This window comes from Labeo rohita, chromosome 13 (genome assembly GCF_022985175.1).
Source record: "Labeo rohita strain BAU-BD-2019 chromosome 13, IGBB_LRoh.1.0, whole genome shotgun sequence".
NCBI lineage: Eukaryota > Metazoa > Chordata > Actinopteri > Cypriniformes > Cyprinidae > Labeo > Labeo rohita.
Window position 1 is genome coordinate 11,391,223 of NC_066881.1, and position 17,189 is coordinate 11,408,411.

Sequence of the window (17,189 nt, forward strand, 5' to 3'; positions counted from 1 at the left end):
CCAGAAATACAGTGTATGGGTAAAAATTATTGATTTTTCTTTTATGGCAAAAATCATTAGGAAATTAAGTAAAGATCATGTTCCATGAAAATATTTCATAAAATTCCTGCTGTAAATGTATGAAAACTTAATTTTTGATTAGTAATATACATTGTTAAGAACATTATTTGAAGAACTTCAAAGGTGATTTTCTCAATATTTATTTTTTGCACCCTCAGATTCCTGATTTTTAAATAGTTGTATCTCAGCCAAATATTGTACTATCCTAACAAACAATACATCAATAAAAAACTTATTTATTCAGCTTTCATATGATGTATAAATCTCAATTTTGAAAAAATGACCCTTATGACTGGTTTTGTGATCCAAGGTCACATTTAGCCAAAGATCCTGCTTCCCTCAGGGGGAACATATATTGTACCTCTTATCTTGGTGTAAAGTAATTTTGACGGTTCAGGCTATTTAATTTTATTATGTTTTTAAATTCATTTATTTACAAATATATCTTTTGCTTAAAAAAATCATTTCCATTAATTCGGTTTATCGGCCACAATAAACAAACTAAATGAGCGGGGTTTGCATTAAAATACAGCATGTGTTATATTTAATAGACAAAATAATCATTTTCAAAATATGTTATAAACCCATTCGTATTTTTTTATTTCAATGTAATGATATTTTTCTCTTTCTGACCGCACCACGTGACGCCCTGTGAACGTTCGTCGACCCGTGCATCCTGCATATATGCGCATGCGTGTTAGCGCGCACTGTGTGCAAAGGTGGAGAGGAATCTCGAGAAAACACGATTGGAAGGAATGTTAAACCATCTGGAAGTTACTTAAATATCTTATAATTTAGAATTACTTAGTTTAATATATATAAATATTTTCGCTAAAATGTCAAGAAAGAACACTATGGGACCAGGTAAGATCGCTAGTCTTTTTTTATGACGTCTATCAAAACTTCGCCAGCTCGCAAACACATGAAGCTCTAATAACAATAGAGAAGACGTGTCGTTTAACAACGTGCTTGAAAACTGAAAAGTCGAGCTGTGAAAGAATTAGCCGTTTCTTGGTATATCCATGCTGTCTTGTGAATCTAGTATATTTTATTTTTCTTTTTTAGTACAAACTTTATTAGTATACAAAAGATGAGTGATGCTTTGATGACGTATACAGGATTAAACCACGCAATTCATTATTTTTGTGTCTGTGTTTATGTTAGACCTGTTCAAACTTATAACATATGTTTTTTTTCCAATGACTCTTGTAGATTACTTCCGGCTGAGTGCTAATGAGCGCCTCATGCGGACTCACGTAAGTCGTTACGTCTCTGAATTAATTTATCAGACATGCATTAGCTTTTTTTGTGGGTAGGATTGAGTCTGTAATTTCTATTTTCTGTGCTGTTTTTGTAGGAGACAGTGGTGGATTTGATAAATGGTAGACATCCAAGCCACAGCTACTTTGATGTATTAAGTAATTTTGGTTGTGGATTTGGTAAGACATGATTTATCTTACTCACACACGCCCCAGTACTTATTCATGATAACTTAAATAAAACATGTTGTAAAGCTGGTTTGGAGTAATCTATAATTGCAATCATTTAAAACTACTCCAAATGTCCTACTTGTTCTAGTGCTCTAATTTGAACTTGAACTCTGTTTGCTCCAGCAACACAGATTTAAATGTCTTTTTTTTTAATGTTGTAGGTGACACAAATGTCCATTTGATAATAAAAAGATAGTTCACCCAAAAATAAAAATTCTGTCATTAATTACTCACCCTCATTTTGTTCCAAACCTGTAAGACCTTTGTTCATCTTCAGAACACAAATTAAGAGATTCAAGAACTTTCTGACCCATGCAACTACCATGTTCAAGGCCCAGAAATGTAGTAAGGACAACGATTAACATAGTCCATGTGACATCAGTGATTCAACCGTAATGTTATGAAGCTACGAGAATACTTTTTCTGCACAAAGAAAGCAAAGATAGTGACTTTATTCAACAACTGAATATTCAACATGTTCAGGAGAGTACCTGGGTCATTCCAGCTGGAATCATCAAATTTTGGAAAAGTTCCCCACCTGACCTCCTCCGATTTGTCTGAAAAAAATCTATGTGATGGGTAATATGCCCAATAGATCATATACAAAATTTCAGATCTTTACTGTGTGTACTTTTTTCACAAAAAAATCTGTAAAAAAGTTTGTTTTTTAACCCGTTTTGGCATCACAGTCTGAGTGACCATGTTCAGACTGAAATATCTCCAGAACTATTTGTGCCACTATTTGTACTAAGAGTCCTAGTCCAGAACTGCATGAATTACAACTCACGGCATTGTTACTGAATTTACACCTGAATGCTGGCCCTCTACTTTTTTTGAAACTATTACTTTAAGGGTTTTCAGATGTCCATAGAAACCTCAATTTTCAATGTATAAGCATCAAACTTGGTAAAAGGTCTGATATGTACCATGTCTTTCACATCCTTTGATATCAGACAATAGAGTCTGATGGACGTTGAGATATTAAGGTCCAAAAATGGAAAAAAAACTCATTTACACCAATGTTCAGAGCAATATTTCCCATGAATGACACTAGGTGTGAACATAAAACTTGTTTTTTTTGAAAGAGCATATTGTTATTGATAAAATATAAAAAAATTAGGATGGGGTTTTGCCTCATTTTTCTGTAATGATTTTTTGTAAAACTCAGAGTTTCGTCACTGATCCTATTGTTCACTTTTGCTATTCAACTTGGTATGGGCATTTCAACAGAATTTATTAATGTTCCACTTATACAAAAAATACAAATACAAATGAAAATGGATGTATTATTCACTGGATTGGGTGGAACATCAAGATTAGGTACTTATGTTGCATTCCACTGAATGTCGGTAGTCGGTGAATCCGAGTTAGTTCTCCCAACGTCCATCGTAAATGCGTTCCATTGTAAAAGTTGGCAAAAATATGGATGCCTATGGATAATTCCAACCGACTCGGTCTGCACTGAACTGGCCCGTGTGTGTTTCGGAACCCCAACTTAAGTGGCCGTTCCATTGCACTTTCCCGAGGTGGAGGTCGGATTTCCCCGAGTCCCGAGCACAATGGAATGCTGCATTATAGCATTAATTTAGGCATATGAGTTCAAAATAGCTGGTGCTACGGTAGTTGTGAATGTCACACAACAATGATTTTTTTTTTTTAATTATACAGAAAAAAGAGGCAATCCCATCCCAATTTTTTTATATTTTATCAATAAGAACATGCTCTTTCAAAAAAAAAAAAAGTTTCATGTTCACACCTGGTGTCATTCATGGGAAATATTGCTCTGAACATTGGTGTAAATGAGTTTTTTTCAATTTTTGGACCTTAATATCTCAGAAAATTTCATGGACCTGGCACAAATAGTTCTGGAGATATTTTAGTCTGAACATGGTCACTCAGACAGTGATGCCAAAACGGGGTGAAAAACAAACTTTTTTTTTTTACAGATTTTTTGTAAAAAAAAAGTATGCACAGTAGAGATCTGAAATTTTGTATATGATCTATTGGGCATATTACCCATCACATGGATTTTTTTTTCAGACAAATCTGAGGGGGTCAGGTGGGGACCATTTGATGATTCCAGCTGGAATGACCCACCTTAGTTTAGTTTTCTTTGCTTGTCCTTTACCTTTGACAGTTCTTACTACCTTTCTGGGTCTTGAATGTTTCAGTTGTGTTGCTGTCTGTGCAGGGTCGGAAAGCTCTCAGATTTCATAAAAATATCTTAATTTGTATTGTGAAGATGAAAAAAGTTCTTACGGGTTTCAAACAACATGAGGGTGAATAATTAATGACAGATTCTTCATTTTTGGGTAAACTATCCCTTCAATCAAGTTCAAGTTATAAATTATTTTCTTCATTTTAAAGAAATGGTTAACCAAAAAAATGAACATTTGCTGTCAATTTGTTTGTTTCTTTGGTAACAGATTTAGAAAATTGTAGCCATCACTGCTCACAATTGGATCCTCTGCAGTGAATGGGTGCCGTCAGAATGAGAGTTCAAATAGAGAACATCACAAGTAACCCACATGACTCCAGTCCATAAATTAATGTGAGGTGGAAAGCTGTTGGTTTGTAATAAACAAATCCATTATGAAGACATTTTTAACTTACAGCCATTGCTTCCAGCTAAAATATGAGTCCTTAATCCATACTATTGCTTTCTCCAGTGAAAAGTCATCTTGTCTGAATCTGGAGAGAAAAATACAGTTTAAGCACTGTTTACAAGCAAAAACAGTTCCAGATAATATAAAGGTGGATTTTGATGTGAGAGTGCAGTATATTTTTAGAAATATAGTTGGCATCAGACCTAAGAAAACTGCAAGCTTATGTAAGCTAGTTAATCATTGGATATGTACCAGGCACTCCATTGTACAAGGATATTACCTCTACATAAATTATTTTTTTAATTTTCTATCTAAAAGGAATCAACAGGATGGGAAAATAATTGTGGTGAGAGATTGGGGGTTTAGCCAAAAAAAGGCAGAGATCACTTGTAAATGAGGTCACTGGTTATAAACGGTATAAGAGAAGCTGCAGTTAAGATCTCAGCCAGTGAAGTCTAATTTTGGTCATATAGAACTCCTTGAATTGAGATTTTTGAAATAAAGAAGATATTATGCAACAAGAGAATAACGAGATGGACTTTTTCACTGGAGTAAGCCTTAATGTGGATTATGGATGCATGGATTTGTTTCTTACAAACATGCAGCTTTGCTGTTCATAGAATGCTAATTGATGGACTGGAGTCGTGTGGATTATGATGATGTTTGTTCTCTCATTCTGATGGCACCCATTCACTGCAGAGAATCCGTGGGTGAGCAAGTGCTGAATTTCTCCAAATCTGTTGCTTGGATGGCCTGAGGATGAGTATATTTTCAGCAAATTTTCATTTTTGGGTGAACTACTTCTTCATGGTAAAAGATGACTGGATCCTAATATAATATTTGCAGTCAAGTTTTTGTGGTGATTAAAACACATTTTTTTTGTTTTAATGTTTTTGTTTAAAGTTCCGGAATTGGACAGCTTCGCAAATCAATATGCAGAGTATGTTTCATCTGATGAGGATTATTATGATTATGATGACGATAAGTATGCCATCCGTACCAACAACAGATACTGTGGCTTTCCTCGCAACTTTCTTGAAAGAGTTCCACCAAAACCATCCAAACACATAACAGCTGAGGTTTGTGTCAAACACTTGTGATTCAATCATTTTGTTTTATATAACTTTTTTGTTTTAAATATTTAACTTTTTTATTTTAGGAAGCAGAAAGAAATGCAAAAGAACTAGTGGATGAAGAAGAAAAACTAAAGAAAAAAGCAGAAAAGAAAAAACAGAAAAAGATGGTGAGGGCATACATGGAAAAAAGTCTTATTTGAAAATCGTAAGCGTGAATATTTTGTAAGCTATATTTTTCTGAACTACAAAAGAGACAGAAGGAGAGACGTCGACTGGAAAAATTAGAGAAGGAGAATGCAGATAAAGAAAAAAATAAACCGGTGAGGAAAAAAAAAAACAAACGTTATTGTTTGTAACTGCTATGTTGCAAGTATTGTAAACATTTTGACGCTTGTCTCATTGAAATGACAGACTTTGTTTTATCTTGGTGGAGTCTAAATTCTTTGTTTCTTTCTTTGGTTTAAGGTACAAGTTGACCCTGGACTAGAAAAGACTAAACATTCAGATAAAAATGAAAATAAAATTAAAAACAAAAATTATTCATCTGTGCCTCCTGGTTCTCAGCGCGCCTCAGCACCTGTGCAGAGTAGTGATAGCAGTAGTGAAGATGAAGATGACGAAGACTCAACTATAGATCCAGAGGTGAACTTGTCTTCAAAGCTTCTGCAATATGATAGTGTCATTCAAGTGCTTTATACAGAGCTGTTCACTGAGTGGGAGTTGCTGATTTTCATGACTATTATGTGTGTCTTAGGAGCTTGATATGAGTAGCTGCTTTGTGTCAAACGCAGCTGCTATCGCCAAACGCAAACTGGAACAAAAACCCAAACATGACAAGAAACATGCTCAAGCAACCTCAAAAAAACAGCCTGGGTCTGAGCAGAAAGACACCTCTCCACCACAAAAACAGGTTGGTGAAGGGGAAGGATGAAATGAGCAGATTGTAAGGGGATTTTATATTACATATGTTGAGCTAAGGTTTGTTGTAGAAAGTCTTCAAATCTCTCAATGCAAAAAGTTCTAGATGCCTTTTTAGGAGTTTGTTGATCCCGACAACAAACCCAAGATGTCTGCAGAGCAGCTATCAATCACTCTTTTATACACTTCTTAAGCAATGATCTCATGGCAGGTGCTTTTCTTCTCCTTTTTGGAATCTCCTCAATACTCCCACCGCAACTATTTTAGCAATCCTCTGGCTTTTTTAAATAGTGGCTTACTTCCAATCAGTTTATTATTAAGTCATGTCTTTGTTAAAATACGAAGAAGGGTGTATTTTAAACATAGTAAATGGTAAACTTGCATAACCTCACAATGTCCTAGTTTTACCTATGGGTTCTCTAAAATGTTGCATATTTGAGCAGTAATTAAAATGTATGGGGTTCCATTTGTGCCAAAAAAGAGGCGACTGCTTTGTGCTTTGTACTACAGTTATTGCCTAATTATTCAGTTAAATCAGTATATGTTGACGTGCATGTTGTCTGTTGACATCGTCTTAATCTGTCGTCCTGTCATCTTTTTCTGTTTTTTTTTTTTTTTTTTTTTTTTTTTTTTTTTTTTACTGTTGTCCTAACTGTCATTTTGTTCTGTCGGCCTGTTCTGTCATTCTTACTGTCGTCTTGTTCTGTCATCCTTACTGTCGTCTTTACTGTCGTCTTGTTCTGTCATCCTAACTGTCATCTTGTTCTGTCATCCTAACTGTCGTCCTGTTCACCGCGGTCAAGTGAGTCGCCATCTGGATTTGCTGCACGTCTATTAGTGGAATTACGGTACGGAGACAAGAAGTGGCCAAAAAGCTGACGAACATCTATATTTCAGCGGTTAAAATTTAAATGTGCTAGAAAACAGGGAAAAAGTATTTACAAAACATATATATATATATATATATATATATATATATATATATATATATATATATATACATATATATATATATATATTTATATTTGTTCATTATAGAAGATACAATTATATTACTTTCGAATACATTATACTGTAAAGTTTTCTGAAAAAAATAAAGTTTGTTAAAATACATTCTAACACTGAATGTTTGCTCCTTTTTTTCTACATGCATTATTAAAATTTCTTAAAAGTTTCTTATTACTGTCTTAGAAAACTTTACAGTATAACAGTTAGGACGACAGAACAGGACGACAGAACAGGACGACAGAAAGAATGACAGAATAAGACAGTAAAAATGACAGAACAGGACGACAGTTAGGACGACAGAACAGGACGACAGTTAGGACGACAGAACAGGACGACAGTAAGAATGACAGAATAAGACAGTAAAAATGACAGAACAGGACAAGACGACAGTTAGGACGAGTTAGGACGACAGTAAGAATGACAGAATAAGACAGACAGAACGACAGGACGACAGAACAGGACGACAGTAAGAATGACAGAATAAGAATGACAGTTAGAACAGGACGACAGAATAAGACAGTAAGGAACAGAACAGGACGACAGAACAGGTCGACAGAACAAAATGACAGTTAGGACAACAGTAAAAAAACAGAGAAAAAGACGACAGATTAAGACGACGTCAACAGACAACATGCACGTCAACATATACTAATTTACCTGAATAATTAGGCAATAACTGTAGACAAAGACAAATGTGTAGTACAAAGCACAAAGCAGTCACCTCTTTTTTTGGCACAAATGGAACCCCATAAAAATGTGCTGTAGGTTCTGAGTATAATGGCAAGAGACTTATGACTTCATTTGTATAAGACACTGGGTGTCCAAAAATCAGCTGTCAGACTGCCTAGTGATTCAGTGTTGTGTCATGTTTAATGATCTAGAGCAAAGTCAGTTGAGCTTTGGAGACCATCAGGTGAATATATAATAACTACAGTGCTTATGTCTAAATTGTTAAGACAGGATTGTGAGTCAGCAAAGAATTTCTTTTCTGTAGATTTATGGGTGGGGAGGTGATTAAAATCCGGATGTAGGCGTGATGCGTTGTTCTTGGCTCGCTTTCTTATAAGACTGACCTTTGGCATTTACTGAAATGGGTTATTACGGAAACAAGTTAATAGCCACTTATACATTAAAGTTGAAGGTAGTTCATAAACGGTCTAAATATGCATGCAGTAAACATAGTTGGATTGAAATAAATAAAAGCAGAACTGGTTGATAGATAATGAAAATTGCAGAGGAAAACCAGAGAGAAATGCATCTAGTGTGCTATATGGATGTTAAAGTGGTTATGTAGCCCTGAGCTTTTCAGATTTTTTTTTCCCTTTTATTCATATACAACATTTTAGAGACACTGTAGACAAAACTAAGACATTGTAAGTGTATGTAAGGTTAATTCTTATTGAATATTTAAAGGATTGGTTCACTCCTGAATTAAAATTCTTATAATTTTATATTATAATTCTTCAGTCAAAATGAAATTAAGTTTTTGAGGTCAACATTTCAGAATCTTTCTCCATATAGTGGACTTCAGCGGGGATCAATGAAGGTCCAAATTACAGTTTTCCTACACAATCTAAGGAATAAGGGTCTTACCTAACAAAACTGTTATTTTCTTAAAGGGGTCATCGGATGCTAAGTTCACTTTTTCATGTTGTTTGAACATGTGTGTTGGCAGTGTATGTACAAATCTACACTATAATGATAAAAAATCCATGCAGTGGTTTTTAAATAATCTGTAAAAATAATATCCCCTTTTTCAAATCGAGTCATTCTCAGATGCCTGTCGTTGTGCCGTCACACTGACAGCGGCCACTCCCACGATAGTTGACGATAGAGCGTTTTACCTTAGACCAGCTGTCACAGTCCAGTAACTTTCCTTGTTTAGATGCCTAAGCAGGTATGTAAGTTAGACAAGAATATCTCCGATTGAGCGATTGAAGTGTTGTGTTGCTGGATGTAATAATGAACGTCATTTAATAGTCTGTAATAGTGGTCGTCATTTACTCCCGACATCTGAGCCGCTGAAGATGCAGTAGATTACGTTTGTTTGTGAAGGGAATGCGCCTCCCGATCGACATATATTCGTCTATGTTCGCGCAAATCATTCATGATCCAGCTTCACTTACAGCAAAAGTGAGTAGAAGCGTTTTTTTTATGAATCTTTGCGATGGCCTTTCCTTATAACGTGGTAGTTAGGAAGTTTAGCGGCTAAATGCAGCTAAAGTAAACAAGATCGTCATTCCTCAGAGAAGAGAGGGGCGGGGTGAGCAGAGCTCATTTGCATTTAAAAGAACAACCCCTTAGAATGAGATGATTTTTGCAGAGCTCATTTTGACAAGGTAAAAAGGGTTTTGTTTTATAAAACCATTGGGATTTTTAATCAAGGTATATTAGAGACTTTTCATTAAGACCCTAAAGAATCATATCAACTTGTGGAAAATGGGCATCCAATGACCCCTTTAAAACAACAAAAGAGCTTTTTAATAAACTATTTTTTTTTAAGAAAACGCTTAATCGTTTAGCTAGATAAGACCCTTATTCTTTGGCTGTGGGATTATGTAGAGCCCCTTTGAAGCTACTCTGAAACTGAAATTTGGACCTTTAAGCTGTTGAGTCCCATTATATATTAAAAAAAATCTTCTTGACTGAATAATGAAAGACTCGAAGTACATTTACTCAATGATTATACATATGTCGGTGTCTCTAACTGCATGTTGTTGAAAGCATGATTCTTTTTTTTTTTTTAAAAATGAACCAGACAGCAGAATGCCACTATTTGATACAAGTTAGCAGATTACTGTAATAACTGTTGCGGGAGTACTGGGAAAATTCCAAAAAGACGGAAGAGGAGGAAAACGCCTACAAAGAGAGTTTGAAACATAAAAGTGAGAGTCAAATCTTCTACTGGCATCACTTTGTTCCTCCTTTTTCAAAAAGTCTTGAGTCAGGAAGTTCCAGATGCCAAAGGCAGACTTAATTGGTCAAGACAACAAAGTATGCCACAGTTTAAAACAAGCCAGAAGATTAAAGGAAGATAAGGAAATCACCTGCAGTGAGAACATTGGTTAAGAACTGTATATAACAGTGAGAGATTGTTAGATGTTCTACATCTTTTGTTTTGTTTGAACAATAATCTCTGAATTCTGGCACCTGAAACTTCTTGCATTGAGAATTTTTTTTGGAAAAGAGCCTTTCTACAACACCTCTCTTTCTTCTCAAAGTTGTTGAACACAATGTGTGTATAGCAAGTGTTGTGGCTTGCTCTATTTCTGTCTTGTTAAAGAAGTGTCTTAAAGCTGGGGTTCCAGGTGACAAAATTAGACTTTATTGGCAAACAATAAAGCAGAGATGCTCAGCTGCACGCATTTGAAATCTATGGTCTCACTGCTCAGGTTATATACTCTGCTGTGAATCTATTCACCATTGTGTTTCATACATCACACTGTTGTTGTTTAATTGTGGTGAACAAGCCCCCATTGTATTTTGTACAGATTCCCTTATCATATGATTCTCTATATCTCACCTCCGTGATTTAATTTTGTACAAACCTCCTTATCATATGACTCTCGTTGTGATTCTTCTTTCCACACCTCTTTTGGGTTAACATATGACAATTGTCTGATTATACACTCTGCATGTTACAAGTATATGCCCTCCAAATAACCCTAGTCATATGCCTTCTCCAGCTTTGACAAAACATCTTTCTCATGATGCATATGATAGAGATACAATAATATAGAGAGATAGAAAACTAATACACAAGCAGACAGGTTGCAGTAGTACAGCTTTTTACAAGCCCTTTATAAAATTAAATTTGAGTAGAATTATTATTTTTCTTTTCTTTTCTGACCTCTATATTAAAACAGTTGTCAACAATGCAGACAGTTCCCTTACATGTGGAACTTTGCCTTGCGGGTTAGCCTGTTTATTGATGTCATATCAGCAAACATGTGCTGGGCAGCCAAATGGAGGCATTTTAAGTAAACAGGATATTCGCACATTCAGTTCGGATTGGAAGTGTTTTTTTTTTTTATATATATATATATTCATCAAACATTGAAGTTTCTACAAAAATAAGACATGCAGTTGTTTTCCAATATAAAATGTTTCTTTGGCATTTAGCATTTATTTCTGAAGGATCATTTGACGCAGAAGACTGGAGTAATGGTTGCTAAAAATACAGCTTTGCCAACACAGGAATAAATTACATTTTAAAATAAATAAATCGAAAACTTTATTTGAAACTGTATTTATTTCACAGAAGTAATGTTTTACTGTGTCAAAGCCTTGATGACCATAAGAGACTTCTTTTTCAAAAACCTTTGAACAGCAGTGTTCAGCTGTTCAAAAACTTTTGACTGATAATATAAGGTGGTGGTGGTTGTTGTTTGTTGTTGTTATTGCTTAAAGACATCAAGTGCATTTATTTAATCCAAAGTACAGCAAAAACATTAACATTTTGAAATATTTTTACTATTTAAAAATAACTTTTTTTTTTTATTTGAATATATTTTAAAATGTGATTTATTCCTGTGATTTTAAAGCTGATTTTTTTTTTTTTTTTTTTTTTTTTTTAAAGCATCATCTAGTCACATGATCCTTCAGAAATCATTAGAATATTCTGATTTGCTGCATTTATTATGTTGAAAACAGTAGGATTTTTTTTTTTCAGGTTTCTTTGATGAATAGAAAGTTCAGAAGAACTGCATTTATCTAAAATATAAATCTTTTGTGACAATATAAATGTCTTTGTCATGACTTTTGATCAATTTAAAGCATCGTTGCTAAATCATGGGAATAAATTACATTTTAAAATATTGAAATAGAAAGCCGTTATTTTAAATGGTAACTATTTCACAATGTTATTGCTTTTGCTGTATTTTGAATCAAATACAGGCTCGTTGAGTAGAAGAGACTTCTATAAAAAACATGAAAAATCTTACTGTTCAAAAACTTTTGAGTAGTAGTGTATGTTGTTTCAGTTATATAACCCTAATCATTTTAAATCATTTTGTGGAAGCAACTATTTCTTGACGTAGTCTGTATTTCAATAACATTGAAATTCTGTCGTTCCTGTAGATTAATAACAAGGAGGAGAATTCATCAGAGGATACAGTCAATGCAAATTACTTTATTACAAGAAGTGTGGAGCTGGCAGGTCGGTGAATGGAGTTGTTGTTGTTTTTTTTGTTTTTGTTTTTTTGTTTGTTTGTTTTTTTCCTAAAACTAGTTTTGTCATTAAATGTCTTTTGAATTCCATCTTGTCTTCTATAGTTATAGGTAACCAGTACGCCAGCGCAGGAAACCTGGATATGGCTGTGAAATATTTTACAGATGCTATAAAACACAATCCTCAAGAGTATAAGTAAGTCCATGTTAATAGTTTTAATTACAACAGAACTTCTAAGCAAGGCTTTGTAAAGGTTGCACATTAATGTGTTTGTCTGTGGTGCAGGTTATTTGGGAATCGTTCTTACTGCTATGAAAAGATGCTGCAGTATGAGAAAGCTTTAAATGATGCTGATATTGCTCTTTCTATGAACCCCAAATGGGTTAAAGGGCTTTACAGAAAAGGCAAAGCGCTAGTTGGACTGAAGGTATTACTACAGTTTTTAGCCAGTCTCATCCATCATTTAGAGTACAGACTCCTCCTGCTATTTTATTCTCACACAATCCTATTTCCCCTTCTGTCAGAGATACTATGAAGCCAGACTTACATATAATGAAGTGTTAAAACTGGACAGCACTTGTAAGGACGCAGCTGAGGAGATGATGAGGGTGCAGCTCATGCAGCTTATGGTGAGTGCTGGAGAACAGATAATGGACCACACTTTATATTAGTGCTGATGCTGCTTGAATATTGTCGACAGCTGCATATTGGTTTTATGTTATCCATTTGTTACAAATTACCAGAAAGGTAATGTTGAGATGTACTTTTCTTCAACAGGAAATGGGGTTCACTAAAGAGCAGAGTTCAAACGCCCTTATTCTTCATGGAACTGTAGAAAAAGCCTTAGAAAGTCTCTCTGGCCTGTCAGGTATGATACATGATGATAATACACATTAAGGGCAGAAATGAACCTAGGTTTCCTGATAATTTACTCACCCCCATGTCATCCAAGATGTTCGTGAGTCAAAAAGAAATTAAGGGTTTTGAAGAAAACATTCCAGGATTTTTCTCCATATAGTGGCCAATGGGTTAAAGGTCCAAATTGCAGTTTTGGTGCAGTTTCAAAGGGTTCTACATGATCCCAGCCGAGGAATCCAGTCTTATCTAGTGACACGATTAGTCATTTTCTTAAAAAAAAAAAAAAAAAGTAATGTATGTCTTTTTAACCACAAATGCTTGCCGTGCTCTAGCTCTGCGATGCGTGTCCATGACCTCACGCATTACATAATCACATTGGAAAGGGTCACATATGTTTATTCCTTCATCTGTGTACTTGTTTTTCACCCTACCTTTTTGAACTCATCTCATTTTCTCCTCCAACTTCAAAATCTTCTGAAATTAGTGTTTCACCCTTTTTTAAAGGGCATTTGACTTTCTTTGCACATTCGCCTTGTAAACACTGGGTCAGAACTTCTGCCTATGTAATGTGTAAAGTTGAGCTAGTGCAAGATGAGCATTTGTGGTTAAAAGTATATCCCTTTTTCTTGAAAAACTGGACTTCTCCTTATGGTTTTTAGGGGCCTTAAATAATGGCGCAAATGCCAGTAATTTGATGAGTTCAAACGTTAGTAAAACGCGTTGCGTGATTCATTTGAATACTCCTCCTCCCAAATTTTGCGTCTGAAAGGTAAACTCCTACAAATGCATAGTCAATAAGGTCAGGTGCAAAAATAACTGTCCACGCCTTTGCAGTGCTAATTTATCACTGCACGTCTTTAGTAAAACCTGACAGTACGTTTGACACCAAAAGACCGTTTACGCTAGCGCAAGCTTTTAGTAAAACTGGCCCCTGGTCTCTAATTGTTGTTTTTGATTGCATTTAACCAACTTTCATTCCGTGCAGGTTTAAACCCCGTCTTAGTGCCCGGAGAACGCACGTTTATGTCTGTAGAGCAAAACCCACAATCTCCAGCAAAATTCCCTCTCAGACCTCTTCCTCAGAATCAGTCTCGACCCAGTATGCCACCCGCTGCTCCACTTCATCATCCTCCTCCGTAAGACACACACATACAGACATTTGTGGTACAACCTTTCAGCTCAAAATCACCTGAATTTGGATGTCTTTTATCCCTGAACAGAGAGCTATTCCCTGTCTGGGTCGGAGATCTGGTGCCTTCTATAACAGCGGCAAAGCTTTATGAATTATTCAGCTCGTAAGTGACCTTATTGGTTTTGCAAACATCTTTTAGTGTTAATGTCATTGAGCACATTTTAAGTTGTGTGAATTTCTATTTATGAAACAGTGCTGGGCACGTCCATAAGGTAAGAGTGTTACAAATGAGACACTGTGCATTTGTTAACTACACCAAGAAGGAGGACTGTGAGAAAGCCATAAGAGATTTCCATGTGAGTATGTTTGCTCTGTTGCTTTTATTCAGTGGTATATTAGACATGAAGATAACCTTTTAGTCATCTGTAATGTGTCTAACCCTTTTCAAGTGATATCAGAACTTGGGCTTTGTCTCGTGTTTCTGCTTAATTTAAGATCTTGCATCAGTTTCTCTTTCAGTGCGATGGAAAAACAACAGTCTGTTTGTTTTTGTGATTTACAGGGTTATGCCATTGATGGGACAACTCTAGTGGTGCGTTATCCAGATAGGATTCACACACGTCTTGGAGTGTCCAGAGATGCATCTACAGAGTCTTCAGGGAAGAATGGGTGAGTATACATGCTGTTTCTGCATTGTTTTTTTTATATATTGCACATAAGTGATACCACTGTGTTTAGGTTAGAAATGCATTAGGAAATTAAAACTACTATGCTAAGTTTTCTTTTCATTTATTTTGAACAAACTGTAGTACAAATTACAAATTTTTTTTTTTTTTTCACCTAGATGTAAAAATACTAGATATTATATCAAATTATAATGTTATATATAATCTGCAGTACATATACAAGAAATAAATAATTTGAAATATATTTGAATTATTTAACAGATAAACAAGGGGAAAAAGTGCGACATGTAACAGCCTATATATGCTGAGTTTCAGTTCATTTTTGTGACAGAAAGGAATATCAAATGGCAGAAATCGTGATCCTATTTGTGTTCTTTATTTTACAAAATACCTTTTACAGTGGTGCATTATTATAAGACAATAAATGACAGTGTTTTAAGTTGATTTTGCTGGTATAAGGAAACAGTTGAAGTAATCGTGCCGGCGCACACACACACAAAACATAAGTTCCAGGCTTCCAGCATTGCTAACTTGACAGCGCAGTTGGTACTTTTATCAAAATAAAATACAGTAAACCAAACATCAACGCGCCCACCTCATTCAGTCCTCGTTGGAACGAGCATGAAGTACAAAGCCTATAATTTACGTAATAAATAATAGCTTGGCATTTAGATACATTGCAAATATGGAAATATTATGGAATATTTGGATTTGTGCCGAATGAGAGAGGTAGGATACACAAGCACAAAGCTTTATTTCGCAGACAGTTGAATGCGAAAGCCTGTAAAGTAACGTTATACTCCTTTGTCAGTGAGAGACGTGTTTAGAATCAGCACATGATCACTGTCTAGTGGGCTTTGTTTTCAAGTGCGCAACTCCTGGCATTCGCTGTTCTTCTGCTGGCGGTTATCAAACAGCGTTGCATTACTGTGGGTGCTCCCTTGTGGATTGAGGGTGAATTGCCTGTATTTGTTGTAAGGCCTCATGCACCAAACCGAGATGCCCTTACCATGACAGTTGGTACACATACATGTATCGTTACACCCCTAAAATGCATTGTTTGATTTTGAGGTGCATAATCTGAACAACTTTAACGGAATTGTTCAGCCTAATTTATTCAAGTCTGTTGAGACAAACTCATCTAACTCTTAGATGGCCTGAGGTGGGTGAACTATTATTTGAAAAAGATATGGAGTAATATAATAACAATACTGTTGTGTAGCTTAATAGTTATGTTCTAATAGTAATTGATCATTTTTATCTCTCTTTTTTTCCTCAGTAAACAGCCTGATGAGTGTTATTTTTGGAGGACAAACGGATGCGTTAAGAATGAGCGCTGCACTTACAAGCATATACCAGAAAACAAGGGCATCGACCGAAATAAAGCCAATCCAAACCAGTGATTCCCAGCACACAGACAGGGATTTAAACACCTCAATCACTGTAATTAGTTGGATACAGTAAAAATTTCACATGCATAAAACAGCAGCATGGGGCTTTGGTGATTATTTGGTCAGTCTTCTGAATATTTTATCATTTACATTTTAAAATAGTCTTAATGTCAGTCTCTACACAAGTTAAAGAGAGTTTTGATTTTGGACAACGGGTATAATTTGCTTCATTTTTAAATTATTTTTTCGGTCCCTCAGAATAGTATATTCCTTTTACTGAGTCATTTATTGGTTTTAAGTCTTTTTCAAGACGGTGAAGCTTTATATGTAAGGCTGTCAAAAGTTTTAATGAATGGTCACTGCAGATTTTTTTTTTTTGTCTTTTGACCCTATATGAGGGTTTTAAACCATAAGTATTGTTATATTGAGAGGTTTTATTTGGACTTTTTATCTGCAGGTTTTACCTTGCTTCTGTAAAAGCTGAAATGTGACAAGTTAAAAAAAAGCCAATATTTCTAATGTCCTGTGCCACATCTGCTGTAAAGATGATCTGCAGTAGACCATATTGTACCACCTTAATAAATATTAAAAAAAAAGTCAATTTAGTTGATATACCTGTAAAACAATGCAAAATGACTCTAATACAATAAAAGATGCCCTGAAAAGTGGGGGAAATGTTTGAAATTTTTATTTATTTATTTTACTTTCACATCTTTCTTCAGTGTTACCTAATATTCTGGCTTGTTGTTCCAGTGCAGTCACAAAAAAATAAAAGTAATAAAGCCATTCACATG

General features: G+C 35.1%; 1 protein-coding gene across 1 annotated transcript; it reads left to right on the forward strand.

Annotated features, from left to right (window-relative positions):
* The first annotated feature begins 748 nt into the window (after positions 1-748).
* On the forward strand, positions 749-16,442 carry si:dkey-33c12.4 (uncharacterized protein LOC560112 homolog). Its single transcript, XM_051126339.1, has 18 exons — positions 749-924; positions 1,273-1,316; positions 1,418-1,499; positions 5,060-5,235; positions 5,316-5,399; positions 5,484-5,552; positions 5,698-5,874; positions 5,987-6,142; positions 12,238-12,316; positions 12,433-12,523; positions 12,614-12,755; positions 12,853-12,957; positions 13,106-13,196; positions 14,172-14,322; positions 14,407-14,481; positions 14,572-14,674; positions 14,881-14,987; positions 16,284-16,442. Exons 1-18 carry the CDS (start codon positions 897-899, stop codon positions 16,405-16,407), a joined length of 1,884 nt encoding a protein of 627 aa, XP_050982296.1. The 5' UTR covers positions 749-896; the 3' UTR covers positions 16,408-16,442.
* Positions 16,443-17,189: the final 747 nt, after the last annotated feature.